This window comes from Coenobita brevimanus, chromosome 6 (assembly GCF_032717465.1).
Source record: "Coenobita brevimanus isolate Jiangsu-jjx chromosome 6, ASM3271746v2, whole genome shotgun sequence".
In the NCBI taxonomy this organism is placed as follows: domain Eukaryota; kingdom Metazoa; phylum Arthropoda; class Malacostraca; order Decapoda; family Coenobitidae; genus Coenobita; species Coenobita brevimanus.
In genome coordinates this window covers 40,493,568-40,510,491 of record NC_136959.1, presented here as the reverse complement: position 1 = coordinate 40,510,491, position 16,924 = coordinate 40,493,568, and the positions used below count along the sequence as shown (strand labels likewise).

Genomic DNA, 16,924 nt, shown 5'->3' with positions numbered 1-16,924 from the left:
GCTGGTTCCTTGAAAGCAGTGATAAGAAACAGGGAAGTGAGCATGGAAGTGAAAAAGTTACTACATGACAGTATTGTGATATCAACTCTAACGTATGGAAGTGAAGCTTGGACGTTGTTGGAAGGACACAAGTCAAGAGTGAGAGCAGTGGAAATGAGTTATTTAAGAGGAGTCTGTGGAGTCACATGGAGAGACAGGCTGACAAATGAGGATATAAAGAAACGTTGTGGTGTGGATGTGGATGTGATAGGAAGCATTAGGAGTAACACACTGAGGTGGTATGGCCATGTGGACAGGATGGAGGGTGAGAGACTGACGAGGAGAGTGTATGTGAGTGAGGTGGAGAGGGGGAGATGGAGGGGGAGGCCGAGGATGAGATGGAGGGATGGAGTGGAGAGGTATATGAAAGAGGGGAATGTGAGTTGGGAGCAGGGCAGTGAAATGGCGGGGGACAGGGCGACGTGGAGGCATTTTGTTTGTGGCCACCCCGTACGGGATTGAGGCATCTGGCACTAGACAGATAGACAGAACAATGAAAACCAGAAAACAGCCTATCTATACAGCTCTGTATGTACAGTACCCTTCCTGATTTTGGCACTTTCAGGTCAATCTGCCATATTTAGACATCAAAACCCACATAAGATTACCCATATTAAACACCAGGGAAACAATGCATAAACAAAAAACATCCACAAAAAAACTCAGAACGGTTGGATAACCAGTTATCTGACACCAGTGATAGATGTTCCCAGGTCACAAAAAAAAATTCCACGGCCTATATAAATATGCCACCTTTGCTGATGTTTACACTATAAGCTAATAAAAACACAGAAAACTGATGAGTAAAGGTGCAGAAATGCAGTGAGAATAAACAGTGTTCAGGAGTAAAACCTACCTTCATATAACTTCCCACAATCCTAGAGAAAAATTTTGCCAGCACCTTCCATGAGTTAAGTACATGCCTAGATGCAGAATTTCAAGAGCTTTCTTGTGGTCACTTTGCAATTTCGATATGACCAATGGTATTCGAATGAATTACAAAAAAATATATAAACTCATAAGTCAGTGCTATCAACACGAAGGAGAGGAGGGACACAGGGTGTGAGGAGGGAGTCAGGAGGGTATGGAGGGAGAAGGAAGAAGCTAGGCTGTGGGCACAATATTCACCCTTCTGCCACAAGGCAGACAGACGCTTTTACCGTATATTTACTCGTGGCTTGTGGTCTGTTAGATGCCCGGTGGCTTTGCGGAAACACAACTCCAGGGTGACAGGGTGACTTTGGACGTTTAGTAGAGAGACAGATGACTGTGTCACTGAACGTGTACTCATGGCTTGCGGTCTGTGTTGCACCCTCGGTGACAGTTAGGAAAGACTAAGCCAGTGGCCGCTTGACTTTGGATATTCGGTGGGGATGCATATAGATATTTTGACACCGCTTGTGGATTACTGTCGTCTTACATGGATGCTGGAGGTTCGTTGGGAGTGATTGGATGAGTGCACGGCTTTGACCATTCAGTACTGAGGCAGAGGGACATTTTAGCCCCGGTTGTGTGTTAAGGCCTACTTCCCACTAACAGCTCGAGCCAAGCAGCCACGATACCAAATGTTTGAACATGTTGGCTGGCCGGCCAAAGTTCTCGGGTACTTTTACATCTGGATAACAGCAAGTTAATTCGGATAATGGTTTAACCCATACCACGCTAGCGACACAGATCTGTGTTCCCCCCTGAAATGCCAGCAATGTAGATCTACGTCCTGCAGCACTGAGAAGTCATTGCAAGCAACCAAGCAAAATGGAAGGTAATGATGTCTCTTGCTAACTTCAGACATTTCTCTGCTACACTTACAACACTGATTTAGCAGTGCAGGAGGTGAGAGACAGTCTCTCCAGGCTCACAGCTGCTCTGCTCTATCAGTAAACTTGAAGATTTCAGGGGTCGAGTGGAAGCAACCTGACTCAATTCAACATACTTTCTGGCTTTGGTGATTGCCTTTATTAGTACCAGGGATCTTATGCTGATGTATTAAGTCCTTTTGGTTATATATACTGTATATATAAAAAAAAAAAAAAATCCAAAATTGGTTAACAGGCTCAAAGCCACTCTGCTCTCTCAGTAACCTTGAAGATTTCAGGGGTAGAATGGTACCAACCCAACTAGACTCAACCAACTTTATGGCTCTGATTACTTTTATCTGTGCCAGGGATCTTATATTGATGTATTAAGCCCATTTAGCAAAGAAAAAACAAAAATTCAGTTCACAAGCTCACAGCTGCTCTGCTCCCTCAGTAACCTCGAAACTTCAGAGGTAGAGTGGCACCAACCCAACTCGATTCAACCAACTTTCTGGCTTTATTGGTTATTTTTATTAGTGTTAAGCCCATTTAGCCAGAAAACAAAAAATCTAAAATTGGCCAGCCCAGAGGAGTAGCATTTTTTTTTTTCTCACTCGATGTAGTGCTGCTCTCAGGTGTCTGCCCTTTCCTCTACTCCATCCTTTTTTCCCCTCCATCCTCTTCTGTCTTTCTTTCCTTCACTCTTTCCTCTTCTTTCTGCTTACGGGCGACTTCACCTCCCTCTTCTGTCTTTCCTTCATTCTTTCCTCTTCCTTCTGCCTGTGGGTGACTCTACACTGAGTGACACGCCTAATGGCTTCCTGTACACCTGAAAACCATTTACTGCACTTGGTGATAACCATGTAACCAAATTTTGGCACCTGGTGGTTTAGTGGGTAATACGGTGCTCCAATCAGATTGAGCTGGTGAAGGTTTATATCCAAGGGGTTGGTGTTTACTGCTCACGTAATGCCACTCAAGGATGAGTGAGGCTGGTCACTTTCATCTTAAATGTCAGGACCAACTTGCATAGCCCTGGGCTCCTATGCTCCTCGTGGGGCAACACAGGATTGCATGATGGATGGACGGATGGGTACGGGTTAACAAAGTCAAGGTCCAGTATCCAGATAATGAACACCTCCTGATAAATGAGGGACTATTGTATCAGATATCTGGGAAAAATAAGTAATTAGGAAGGAAAATTCCCCAAGCTTCCCGCTTCCTGGGATTGTACTGTACAGTGTTACCATACTGTATCAATACTGTACAGTGTACAGCTCTCCCCCACTATTCAACATGGATGCATTCCATAAAAAGTGGCTGAATAACATACTGGTCAAATAACGAACTGATTTTCCCCATAAGATTGTTAACAAATAGGGAGGTTGGGTTCCTGACCATCTTCATCATTCGAAAAATTTTCAATAAAGATAAAAAAAATACCAGTAACTATGAATGAAAGCGACACAGGGATTGAGCTGTTCTTTTATAGACAAACATTCCCAAGGAAAATTATTCTAGTACTACAAACATCTCAGATGACTGACATTTGATTTTCAATAAAAAAAAAATTGGAGAACAAACGAAATACAGTATACCTTCTTAGCGATATTAAATAAAGCCTCCTGAACGACTTCGATAGCGTGTTTATTGCCGATCCCGCCAACTGGACATGATGTCACCACACCAAACAAACTCAAATGTAATCAATTTAAAACCATAAACAGAATTGAAAGCCTAACTGGAAGTGCTGAAACTTCAATTTGGGGCTTTGCCCCCAGGACCCCCCCACTGATTTGAACTTACCTAACCTAGTGCAAACTAGGATGCGCACTATGTAAAACTGGTGCCAAAGCAATATCGTGCATTAAGGGCGTTCGTTAATCATTGGCGCAATCATCACCAGGGTTGGCATTTGGTATTTGTCATTACCATGCGCAGAGCAATTCGGTAATGAAAAATTCGTCTGGTAATGAATCAGCATGATTCATTACTAAACGGATTTTTCACACATATGAAGATACAGTACATCCCCACAGTACGCGAGTTCCGAGTATGTGATCCTCTTTGTACGCGAGGACCTATTTTTTTTTTATTTTAGTGTATTTTTTATTAGTACACGAATTGAACTCCTTGTAAGCGAGACAGGCAGCGAAAAGTGGCCCAAATCCGGGGTTACCCCGAGTACGCGACATTGCCCCCCCAAGAAGCGATAACAGGTAAAGGTGAGCAGCCATATTTTTGTTGATTTAGTTAAGCCATATCCTTGTTGATTTACCTAGTAAAGACATAATCTTGTTGGTTTACTATATCTTAGGTAATATGTCTTAGACAGTTTCCCTGTATAGTTCAACACTTAGGTCTGAAAGGTGTCTCAAGGGTTGCCCATGAAGGGGGGTGCCGCCCATATGTAATTTTTCCCATAAGTTTATGTATTCACAGTATGCAAATTCCTAGTACGCGACGTCCTCTGCCGCCATATAGGCGCGTACTAGGGGGATGTACTGTACAGAGGATGGAGATGGTGGAAAAGCTGCTCTATCTGATTAATCTGCTAGCCTACATAGTGCAAAAATAATCAACATGCTGCTAATTGTAAGGAGAGTGATTATTTCCATTTGTATAAATAATTAATGCTTCATGAATTTGGTAATGAAAACTGAGGAGTTTGGTAAGGTGGCCGAGTTCTGATCTGGCAACTCCAATCGTCACCTGACCATGCAATAAAGAAACATTCACTCAGGTTGGTGAGCACATGATTGCACTTGACAGGGGTAATGGTAGGGGTCTTGGATGGAGCCGTGGTAATGCTACAGCGTTCGACGAGGCCAAAAAGAAATGCAGACAGATGAGGAGGCAACCAATCAGAAGGCAGAGCACAGGGGACAGACAACTAAGCCGATCTATCTGGTGGCGCGCAGTTTGAATTGTTGAAATGGCAGGGAAAACCATGTCGAACAACAAAAAAGGGTATATTTTTATGTCGAAACAACGAATTGTTGAATAACAATCGGTCGAAAAATGAGAGCTTGGTGAATTGTATTTTATGCTTTGCTTTCATCTTTTACTCATGGGAAAGTTTTTAGGACTGAGGGTCAAGACAGATAGTAGCACAACATCCCACTCAACACTAAATGTTGAGCTGATGGGAGCGTACTGTGCAATATCCCGCATTTTGCTTTATGCATCATAGGGCTTGGCTGAATTACATTGGATAAATGAGTATTTATTGTATATTCTTAATATTTTCCACATTCCTTGTATATCCACTCTGTCAAATACTTTCTCCAAATCCCCGAAGGCCGCATACCTTTTTTCCTTTCTCTTAAAACTTATCCACTCAACATTTAAGAGGAATATCTGATCTCCACAACCTCTCCCCCTCCTAAAACCTCCCTGTTCTTCTCCAACTACTTCATTTGTTATTTCCTAACTCTGTCAACAAGTATCCAATCATTTTCTTTTTCTATTGCACTACGATAAATGCCCGTGATTACCATGCACTTTTTTTCCCCTTTTCCTTTGAACAAGGGAATAATTATACTGACTTCCAATCCCCCAGAACTCTACCTTCCTCCCAAGCCAATCTGTACATCTTCCATATCCATTCTCCTACAATCTCTCCCCATGTTTCAGCATTTCACCACAGACTCCATTAATGCCTGGGTCTTTTTCCATTTTGACTTTCTTTATTGCTTCCACCACTTCCATCCTACTGATCTCTTCCTCCCTTCTCACCTCCTTTCTTCTCCCAGCCATTCCTCACCGCTTATATTCACTTTATTTGCATTCTCAATGTTTAACACTTCCTCAAAGTGTTCTCTACCTGGTCACTTTTTCTCCCTTCTCCACTATCAATCTACCATTTTTATCTTTCACTCCCCTACTAACTTCTTTATCACCCTAACTCTCTTTAACTTCTTCCAGAACATTTTCTTACATTCCCTCCAATTTACACTTAAGTTCCTTCCAAATTCCTCATCCACTCCCTTCTTACTCTCTCTTACTAATCTTTTCACCTCTCTTCCTCTCTACATACAACACTTTCTTCCGTCTCTCAACTTACGCCATGCCTCTGCTTCCCATCCACTCACTATATGCTTTCTTCTTTTGTGCCACAGCTTCACACCTCTTCATTCCACCTTGCAGTTCCTTGCACCCCCTTTCATTTTCTCCTCACCCCACACTCCAAGGCACATGCTACAAAGATTTTTTCTGTGAGTATCGTACACACACCTTCCACCTCCCCCATCTGCTCCAAATAATATTTACTCAATCGCTCCTCTACTTCTCTCTTATATTCTGTCTTTTTTCCATCCCTTTGCAACCTTTCTACCCTCTTTGTATGAGCTACTTCCTCCTGTCCTTCCGTTCATTCACTGCATTTGTACCTTGACTTTCCCATCACCAAGTGGTGGTCAGACAGTCCACTCCTCCGACCTCTGTGTGCTCTTTCATCCGTTACATACCTTCTCATTCTCACATCTACACACACATAATCAATCACTGCCTTTCATTCATTCAGTTCACCACTCACCCTTCTCATCACTCACCACATATACCCTTGGATCATATTGTGCCTAAAGAAGGTATTGGCTTTCACCAAACCTCTCCCCACACAAATGTCCACTAGAGCACTACCATTCTCACCAACTTCTGCATGGAAACCCCATTTACCAACTACTGTACTATCCACCTTTACATTGCCTGTTTTTCCATTCATGTCTTCAATCAAAAACACTCTCTCATTCCTCTCAAACTTTTCTATGCACGCTTCCACATTTGCCCAGAACTCCTTTCACTCTGCTTGCACAATCTTGCGCTGGCACAAACACATACACAATCACCCATGATTGTATTTCTACATTCAGTCTTACCAACACAATCCTTGAACCAACTGATCCATACTCTTTTATATTCTTCTTATATATACCTTCTCAGAATTAATAGCACATAAGTATACCAGCTTGTGAAATTATGCATTTCTGACACTTATAACATGATTTAATATGTCAAAAAATACCAATTTAATTAATGTTTTCATGTAAAAAAAAAAAATGCCAATTTAATTAATGTTTTAAACAAATTTTTTGAATCACCTCATTCATGTCAGGCCAATCCTGAATTTTCAACATTTTACCCACCAGGGCTTTTTCAGGAATAACACCATTGGACAACACTCCATTCCCTCAAGGAGTAGTGCTGTCAACTGATGTTTTTCCTGACGATGCCCTGATGGGAAAAACACTGAAATAAACTGGATCCAGTACTCTGCTTTTAGCTTTTCTCCATGTACTGGAAGCAGTGGAAATGAGTTATTTGAGAAGAACATGTGAGGTTACGTGGTAAAACAGACAGACAAATAGGGACGTGAAGGAGTATTGTGGTACTGATGCAGATGTGACTGAGAGTATTTGGAGAAATACTCTGAGACGGTCTGGATATGAGGAGTGGATGGAGAATGACAGTCTGACCAGAAGAGCATAAGAGTGAGATGTTGGGGAAAGACAAAGGATGAGACGGAAGAATGAGGTGTAATTTACGAGGAACAGTGGCTTGAGTTGGAGAGAAGGCAGCTTGATAGAGAACGGAAGAGTGACATGGAAGCGACCTGTTTTAGTGGTCACCCCTTCCAGGATTCAGGCATCTGACTATTGATGGAGAGATAGCCTGGATACACACACTGGAAAAACACAGACATGGTAGAATGAGCATCTGTGCAAAAACAAAACAGCACCATGAAAGTCTCGTGAATTGGTGTGAAGCAGGTGACAGTGTAAGATGGTGAATTGGTGTGAAGCAGGTGACAGTGTAAGATGGTGAACTGGTGTGAAGCAGGTGACAGTGTAAGATGGTGAATTGGTATGAAGCAGGTGACACTGTAAGGTCACCTGGATCAGATACAGCCTTATCTCCAGTATTGCCTGCAGCCTAAAATCTCCTCAATTATATGAAAAATAGCAGATATTGCTATTTTACTTTCATGCAATGAAGCACCTCTCTCCTCAACTCTGGCTGTATTGGGATGATTCCCTCAATAATCACTAAGCCTGCAGCTATGGGCTTATATTGCCATATTTCCTCAAGTCTCTCCATGACTAAATGATATGGTTCGGAAAATAAAAAATAAACTTACCGTAGTCCAAATCATTCAGATCATCAATGACTTCATTATCCGGGAGTTCATGTTCTTCTAATTCCACTTTCACATCCTGGATCAGCTCATAAAGTCGGTCGTCTGGTACCCTCACAGGTGATTTTCCTGAAAAATCAACATTACTTTTAGTTCTAAATATCAGACAAACAAAAAATTACTTAAAACAATATCAAAATATGATTAACTAATTAGAAGACTGAAAATAGCCTACTCCTTGAGTGTTGTATTAACAAGTTTGAATGACTTCAGGAGAGATTTTAAAGGCCACCACTGATTGTACATACTATTGAATTAACCAGTCCTGTTCATGTTTCTATGTACTGTATTTGTCCATCTATTTATCTAATATCTATCTATCTATCTACACACACACACACACACACACACACACGACAGAGAGGCAACACGCGAGTCGGACGTATATCACTGAGCTTTGCTCTGGGAATACCTAAATTGTATTTACTTATGGGTTAAGCTCGTATTAGGCTAATTTAAGTGATGATCCAACATAGTAAAACAAGTAATAGCAAGGAAAGTGTAGCCTAAAGTAAGTAAACGTTATAAATCATTGCCAAGGAATGTCCTGAATATCACTATGTAAGCTACACAACAACAAGGCAAGTGCAGTGATGCAAAACTGTAAGGAGTGATAATCTTTTCTTTAACCCCTCCAGAGCCGTGGGTCCGGAATTTTACATGCACCCCACGCAGACGCCGTGGCCATTTTCTGAAGTTTCAAAAACTGATTCTTTTTCTTGTCATATTGAAGAGAAAGTTCAGATACACCTAACAGTGCAAATCCCAGCTTCCTAGACCCATTGCTTGCAATGGAGTATGAAAGTTGCAGAAACATCCCCAACTTATATCCGCCGCTGCTAGGTGCCGCCACACTGCAACATCACATGTTATCATTTTCTTACCTCCCAAAACAATGTGAATGGTGCTGAAATGTTGTGCATATATTAGATATGATGATATCAAATGATTTCAGTTCATAATATGTTAGGACTGACAAAAAAAAAAAAAAAATTAGTATGAATATTTTTTCTCTTTTTGATATATACTTACGGTTATCGTTGTGCCCATGCTTGGAGAAGGGAGTGAGAGGGTTGAATTTTCAGTTCTAAATGAGAAAATTGCCCATCCCCCAAGGCTAGGCTCTCCCACGGGGGATGCAAGTGGAGGGTCAGAATAGATTAGGAATAGGGGAGCTGAGTCGCAGCTTACTGCTCCCACACCACGTGCATGACTAAAAATAGAATCATAATGCAGTTTCAAAACTACAAATAAATCTAATTATTACCAAAAGCCAGACAATGTGAAATAAATACGTTACAGACGGGGGAAAACGTATTTTTTCCATAATAACACATTCACCTTTATCATTTTACCCTGTTATTTTCACAATATATGTTGCTGTCTCTCTGTCGTGAGTGTGGGAAAGTATGATATTTTCTGCCTGAGTAAGGAAAAAGGGTACAGCTGGATGTTTCCCAACACTTCACATGGTCAGAACTGCGAGATGACCTGCCATTTGCACCTCGCAAGAGCTGATTAGCAGGAAGGGAAGGAAGTTCTTTCCACCCATGAAAGTGTCACATGAACAAAGAAAACTTTCCTGTTACGCTTGTAAAAGGCAAAGAATATATAAAATGATTCAAAACAGTGCAACAAACCTGAGCAAATAGGTAGAGAAACCAAACAAAAATTAATTTTTCTTTTATTTTCATGTCTTTTTTGTTTATCCCTGTGTTTAGTTATAATCATAAACAGGGTGGTTGTGTGTGTTTTGCACAGGAGGAGAAAGATGATATTTTCTGTCTGGGTCAAGATAATGGGTGTAACGATGTATGGTTAGGCATGGCCACAAGCAAAAAAAATCGTACATCCACTCGTCACAGAAGCAGGTGGTGAACTGACAAATGAGGTGTGGCAGCGTGAAGTGAAGGTCAGTCTCACATCCCAGATGCTCGTTCACTTCCTGAAAGTTTTCAGTTTTCTGCAAGTCGCACTGCATCAAATGATCCAAACCGTTACAGCAAATAGGTAAAGATACCAAGAAATGTATTTTTCTCTTATTATCATGTCTTTTTAGTTTGTGCCTGTATTAATTCATAATTATAAACAGGTGCTTGTGTGAGTTTTGCAAGAGAAGACAAAGATGATACTTTTCTACCTGGGTCGAACTAATGGATATAGTTGTGCTTGTTTTGGCATGACCAGGAGCAAAAAAATCGAAAATCCACTCATCACAGTAGTAGGCTCCGAACTGCTTGATGAGGTGTATGGGAGTGTAGTGTAGGTCAGTCTGAAGATGTTCAGAACAATCATTCACTTCCCAAAAATTTTTGCCGTTTTTCATAGGCTGCGTTCAAACGATGCCTGCAGCCATTTATCAGCTAAACGACATTCAACGCCGGCAGCCACGGAGGGTTAATATGACTTCATACATTGGAAAGATGCCTTTAGAAAGTGGTAACAGAAGACACAAAGGTGAAAAACAGGATGATGACTTTTACCCAGAACTGGTTGAAATGGAAACTTATGGTAACTTAGCTGAAAATGTAAATAGACTAGAGAGAACTTTTCAAATGGAAATCAATGAAATCGAGAATGAGCTATGCAGACAGAAGGAAAAAAATGAGGAATTAATAAAGGAAATAAACAGAAAAGCAACAACAACAGATGAACTATCAGCTGAGGTAAATTCACTGAGGAAGAAGGCTAGTGAAATGGGATGTACAGTTGTCAACCATGAGACAATTATGATTTCAGAAATGATACCGAGAAAATCAGGCAAGCAAGCAGTCTGACAAACCAAAGTAGTAACACTGAAGAGAAAATCTATCTATCTATCTATTGCCAGACGCCTCAATCCCGTTTGGGGTGGCCACAAACAAATCGCCTCCAAGTCGCCCTATCCCCCGCCATTTCACTGCCCTGCTCCCAACTCACACCCCCCTCTCTCATATACCTCTCCACCCCATCCCTCCATCTCATCCTCGGCCTCCCCCTCCCTCTTCCCCCCTCCACCTCGCTCACATACACTCTCTTTGTCAGTCTTTCACCCTCCATCCTCTCCACATGGCCAAACCACCTCAGTGTGTTCCTCATAACGCTTCCTATCATATCCACATCAACACCACAACGCTCCTTTATATCCTCATTCGTCAGCCTGTCTCTACATGTGACTCCACAGGCTCCTCTTAAATAACTCATTTCCACTGCTCTCACTCTTGACTTGTGTCCTTCCAACAACGTCCAAGCTTCACTTCCGTAAGTTAGAGTTGGTATCACAATACTGTCATGTAGTAACTTTTTCACTTCCCTGCTCACTTCCCTGTTTCTTATCACTGCTTTCAAAGAACCAGCAACCTTTCTTCCCTGCTGTACCCTTTCAAGCACTTCACCCTCCAAACCTCCATCCTTACTCATCACACTACCCAAGTACTTAAACGTACTCACATTTTCCAATTCCTCACCATCCAACCTCGCTGTACATTCACTGACTTCACTTCTCTCAAAGACCATCACTTTACTCTTCCCTACATTCATCTTTAGATTCCGTTTCTTACACATTCTCCCAAAATAACACAGGTAAATGAAATGGTGAGAAATTACAATGAGGAGGAACAAACTACTTATACTGAAATGGTGAAAGTAAAGAATGATTTAGATACAAAGGTGGAAGAAAAAGATAAAAGAAATTATAAAAAATAAACCAAAACTAGTCAGGGAAGCTGCAGATATTAACAAATCTATAGTAACCAGTGACATAGGTGAAGAAGACATAAAAAACAGAATCTCAAGGGACAAAAAGGAGATGGAAAATACAGTCAAGTCACCTATGGCACAGTTTTCTATGACACGGCAAGGTGCCAGACTCCAAAAAAAACGAACCAAACACATTAAATACCTATGGCGCAGGCACGGCAAGGTTTGAAACGCGTGGGCAAATTCCCCTGGCGGTCGGTGTGCACCCCTGTTTGTAAACAAAGAAGATGGCAACCACTTCAGCTCCAACTGTGGACTTTTTTCTCTCTTATGAGGAGGTTAAACTTCACCAAATTCATTGTGTTAAGTAATGAAACATTAAAGATTCTTTCGGTATTGTGACTACTTTATAGGTCTGTTCGTAAAACCGCTATGAACGGGTTAATGACGAAGCACCTATATCTGAGCTAAGATGAAGTATAATGCCTCCCATCATCATCACGTATATAAGAATGATTTTCAATGTGTTAAATGTGAGTTTTGTTGACACCTGAGCATACAAACTTAATCAAATAAACTTCTTCAGTCAGTGCCTGACCAGGCAGCCTCTGCCATCTTTAATGTTTTGGTCGGTCAGCTGATCTGCGTCTACTTGGCCGAGCTTTTTTTCGCTCGATCTGCTGCGCGTGGTATTGCCTAAGTAGACAAAAGGCTGATCCTCCCATTTTTTTGTGCCTATTGTTATGTGTAATACATGCATTGACTGCTTGCTTGATTGTGTGCATGTGTAAAGTGGGGAAAAATGGGGAAAAGTGGGGTGAAATGGGGGACTTTGGGCGAACATCCAGAATCAAATACAGTAATCCCTCAAATATCCGACATAATAGGGCCATAGGCAGGTCCAGATAGTGGTCCTGTTCGGATATTGGGCCCCAGCTTATGGACTTGTACTTATGGACCCTAACTCAGAGAAACACCTATACAACTCCCTCTGGACATGCATAGCACCTACTTAAGACCCAAATCACACCAATAAGGGACATAAAAGACTGAAATAAATGCAAAAGAACCATAAAATGAGGTTTTAGAGGTGAGTTTATACACTATTAAACATTCTGGGTACTTACAAGTCCCTGGCTCCTGGACTGGTTTGAACCGCCAGTTTGCAGTCCACAGTTAATCCTCTGCACTCTAAATTCTAATTTCTTAACACTGCACAACACTGTAAATTCCTGTGTGTTCTAGTGGCGAGGTATTGCAGTTTATTCACTGTTTATTCACAAAAAACAAGCACCTGTGGCTTGCACTGCTATGAGCATCTGCTCTCCATCGGAGTTAGGCTGTGACTGTTGATGATGGAGGGGTAACAGAGTTGTCAGATCGCAATGGCCACATTACCAATCTCCTCAACTTTCATTACCAAATTTAACTTTTCATTACCAAATTCATAAAGCTAGCATTTATTCTTCACTAATTATATATACAAGTGGAAATACATGTAATCACTCTTCATATAATTAACACCATGTTGATTATTTTCAGGCTATATAGGGTAGCAGATTAATCAGAGAGAGCAAAAAATCCACCATTTCCATCCTGTGTATCCTCATACATGTGAAAAATCCATTTGGTAATGCATTTTTCTGATTCATTAGCAAACGAATTTTTCATTACCAAATTGGCCCACACTTGATAATGAAAAATACCAAATGGCAACCCTGACAGGGAAGGGGGGAGGGGGGAGGAAGGAAAGGATGAAGGGACCATGGTGTAACAGCTGTTCGGTGCCAGGCGGCAATTTCAAATTCAGGTGGGAAAAAAGTCAGATTTTTTTCGAATTTTTTGCGGTTTTTGGCCCATTTTGGGAATACTGGATCCCAGGATGATTATGTCCGGTTAGTGGGGATGTTCGGATATTGGGCGTTCGGATATTAGAGGGATTACTCAGTAATCCCTCCACTATCCAATGTAATTGTGCCAAAGGCATGTCCAGGAAGTGGGTCTGCCCAAATAGTGGGACCCTGCCTCCTGGACTGGTACCCTAACCCAGCCTAACTTTGAAAGCCACCTAAATAACTTCCTACCGGACATGCATAGCACCTGTGTAAGACCCTATTCACACCAATAATGGACAAAAAGCATGAAATAAATGAAAAAGAACTAGAGAATGAGGAATTACAAGTGAATATGGAAAATATCTAGTAGTGTACAGGGTACTTACAGCATGTCTGTGGCCACCTCCTCTTGAGCTCTAACAGAAGTGAAAATGCTCTTGAAGCACGTACAGTAATCCAGTGTTGTGCTACACTTAATTCTTTGCACTGTGAGTTATAACTGTTTAACACTGCACATTCTGTTCTTACTTGCACCACGCCAGTTTCAACCGCCTGTTTCAACTGCCACTTTGAACTCCACACTTAATCCTTTGAACTATAAATTCTAATTTCTTAACACTGTAAATTCCCATGTGGTCTAGTGGCGAGGTATTCCAGTTTATTCACTGTTTATTCACAAAAACGAGCACGTGTGGCATCCATTGCGATGTACATCTACTCTCGATGGTGGTTAGGTGGTAACTGAGGAGGGGGGAGGAAAGAAGGGGTGAAGGAACCGTGCATAAAGAACACAGTTTGGCACCACATGCCAATTTCAAATTACGGGTGGGAAAAAATTCAGATATTGGGGGGGATTTTTTTATTTTTTTGGCCATTTTTGGGTCCCGAAGGTCCAGGACCACAATGTCTGGTAAGTGGGGAGTCCGGATAGTGGGCGTCCGGATAGTACGGGGATTACTGTACCATTTTTCCCACAGGTTTAGTTATTTCTATGACACGGTTTTCCATGGCATAGGCGCGGTCCAGAACCAATTAGCCACGCCTTAGGCAACTTGACTGTATAATGAACATACTGAAGCAAGTATAAATGGATATCTGCGATAGAGATATAGAGCATAAAAGGATACAGATATATGAGAGAAGTAAGTCAAGACCTCTGAATGTAACCTTCCAGAGTACAAACACTGTAGAGGATATATTTAAAAATACCAACAAACTCATGGACAGGAAGGAATTTTAAAAAGTATGGATGAAAAGATGCCTAACTCAGGAAGAATTGGGAACACTAAAGGAGGAGTGAGGAAGCAAAAACAAAGAATGAGGAAAGATCAGAGGAAGAGAAGAGTAAAATTTTTTTACAAAGTAACTGGATTGCAGTAGTAGTTGGTGGTGACCATTATCCACTCACTTGATGTAGTGCTGCCTATTTCTTCCTTAGCCTTTATCATTCTTTTTCTGTGTCTCCCCTCCTCTCTTCCTATTTCTCCCATCTTTCCTGTCACTTCTTATTGCTTTTCTTTCCTTGACAAGTGGCATTACATTGAGTGACAAGGCCAAATGCTTTCCTGTAACCCAAGAAACCATTTACAATGCTGGGTGGCAACCATATAACCAAACCATATGTGCTCCCTATGTGTCAACAAGTGGGTTGGTGGAGGGTTAATGCCCCTCCTCATAAAACAAATAACTCAAAGTCAAATGGCCACCCCTTACAGAATTATTGCATCTGGCACTAGATAGAAAGAACTGGATTGCAGGTAAGAAAGTGGAACATAACCAGCAGGGAATAAAAAGAAGGAAGGTAATAGAACTAAGCTATGGCAAGTATGTAAACAAGATGATTAAGTTGATGTACCGTCAAATGGGGCTATGTGAATCAAATTTCTACCTTTTCTTATACACTAAGGTTTGTAATAAAAATCATAGGGCAGGTCAGGTGCTTTATTTAGTACTGTTTTAAACTTTAATCTTTAAACTACATTTGTACCATTTTTTATCCAAATCAAAAGGTAATTAAATGAGTTGTAAAAGGCAATGTAACAATAGGTGAAACATACCCGTGCTGGGACAAAGTGAATCACCGATCTGCGGAAGATCTGCAATTTCCCTTGTAAGTCATCTGTAATGTTTGTCTCATCATAATTAATGATGCTGGAAGGTGGAACACCTTCTAATGTCTTCTCAAGGTTACTGAGGTACTCCGAGACAACTGCCTCAGATACTGCTGCCCGCTTCCTTGATATATTCTGGCAAATGGGAGATGACAGCAGTTTAGAGTGCCTCTTTATAAAACACTGCACCCAGTCAGGACCAGGGCGATTGTCTCTGAACTGATCAATCTTTCGGAAATGGCTGTCAAGGAAGAACTTAATGAAATCTCATAGCTCTTGTGAGTCAAACGCAAGGCCAACATCACCCAGTACTGCCAAGTTCCTGGCCAACGCGAACTCTTCATTTCAGAGGAGTGCTGTCTTACATCCTGCTTTGCCAGGAGATTTGACAAGCCCCAGGTAACGGCGTCTTAGCGTGGCCTGGGGAATGCCATAGTGACGGGCAGCCTGTTGCTGCGGTAATCCATTGGCGATGTCAAAATGGGCCTGGGAAATCTCCTCTTCCGAATATTTTTGGGAGTCGGTCGACATCCTTTTTTATGTTCTGACCATCACAGAAGTGAAAAAAAATCCATACTAGCCAAAAACTATTGTCAAAAGGCATAAAAATAATAAAATACAGCCCCATATGGGCGATTCACATTGCCCCATATGATTATTCGCATTACTCCGAAGAAATTAAAATATAATATTTTGTCAAATACTTAATTGATAATAAAGTTTTTGTATCTAAAATGTTATTTATACCTACCTTGTTCATATATTAGTTGGCTGTCTTGCAAATTGTATTGTCCTCTTCTCAGGAAACCTTGGCGGCTACAGGTTAAAAAACCTAATATTTATATAGAAACTTGAAATCAGTCTGGAATGTTTATTTTCATCATCATGGACAAAACAATGATTGCAAATGAGAGAACATTGAAAAAGGAACAAAATGAAAAACAGTTTTCATCCATCCATCATCCAATCCTATGTTGCCCCAAGAGAAGCGTAGGAGCCCGGGGCTAGGCAGCTGGTCCTGACATTTAAGATGAGAGTGACCAGCCCCACTCATCCCTGAGTGGCATTACGTGAGCAATAAACCCCAACCATCCCTTGGATATAAACCCTCACCGGCTCAATCCGATTAGAGCACAATAATTACCCACTAAACCACCAGGCGCCAAAATTTGGTTATATGGTTACCACCCAGCATAGTAAATGGTTTCCTGGTGTACAGGAAACCATTTAGCTTGTCACTCAGTGTAGAGTCACCTGTAGACAGAAGGAAGA

General features: G+C 41.3%; 1 protein-coding gene across 1 annotated transcript in view; it reads right to left on the bottom strand.

Moving 5' to 3' along the window:
- The window catches only part of LOC145401032 (uncharacterized), a 222,872-nt gene that overhangs the window by 105,809 nt on the left and 100,139 nt on the right, over nt 1–16,924 (bottom strand). The window contains exon 3 of the mRNA XM_080273410.1: nt 7,972–8,097. Within this exon, the coding sequence (XP_080129536.1) occupies nt 7,972–8,097 (126 nt within the window). The remainder of the gene's footprint in view (nt 1–7,971; nt 8,098–16,924) is intronic.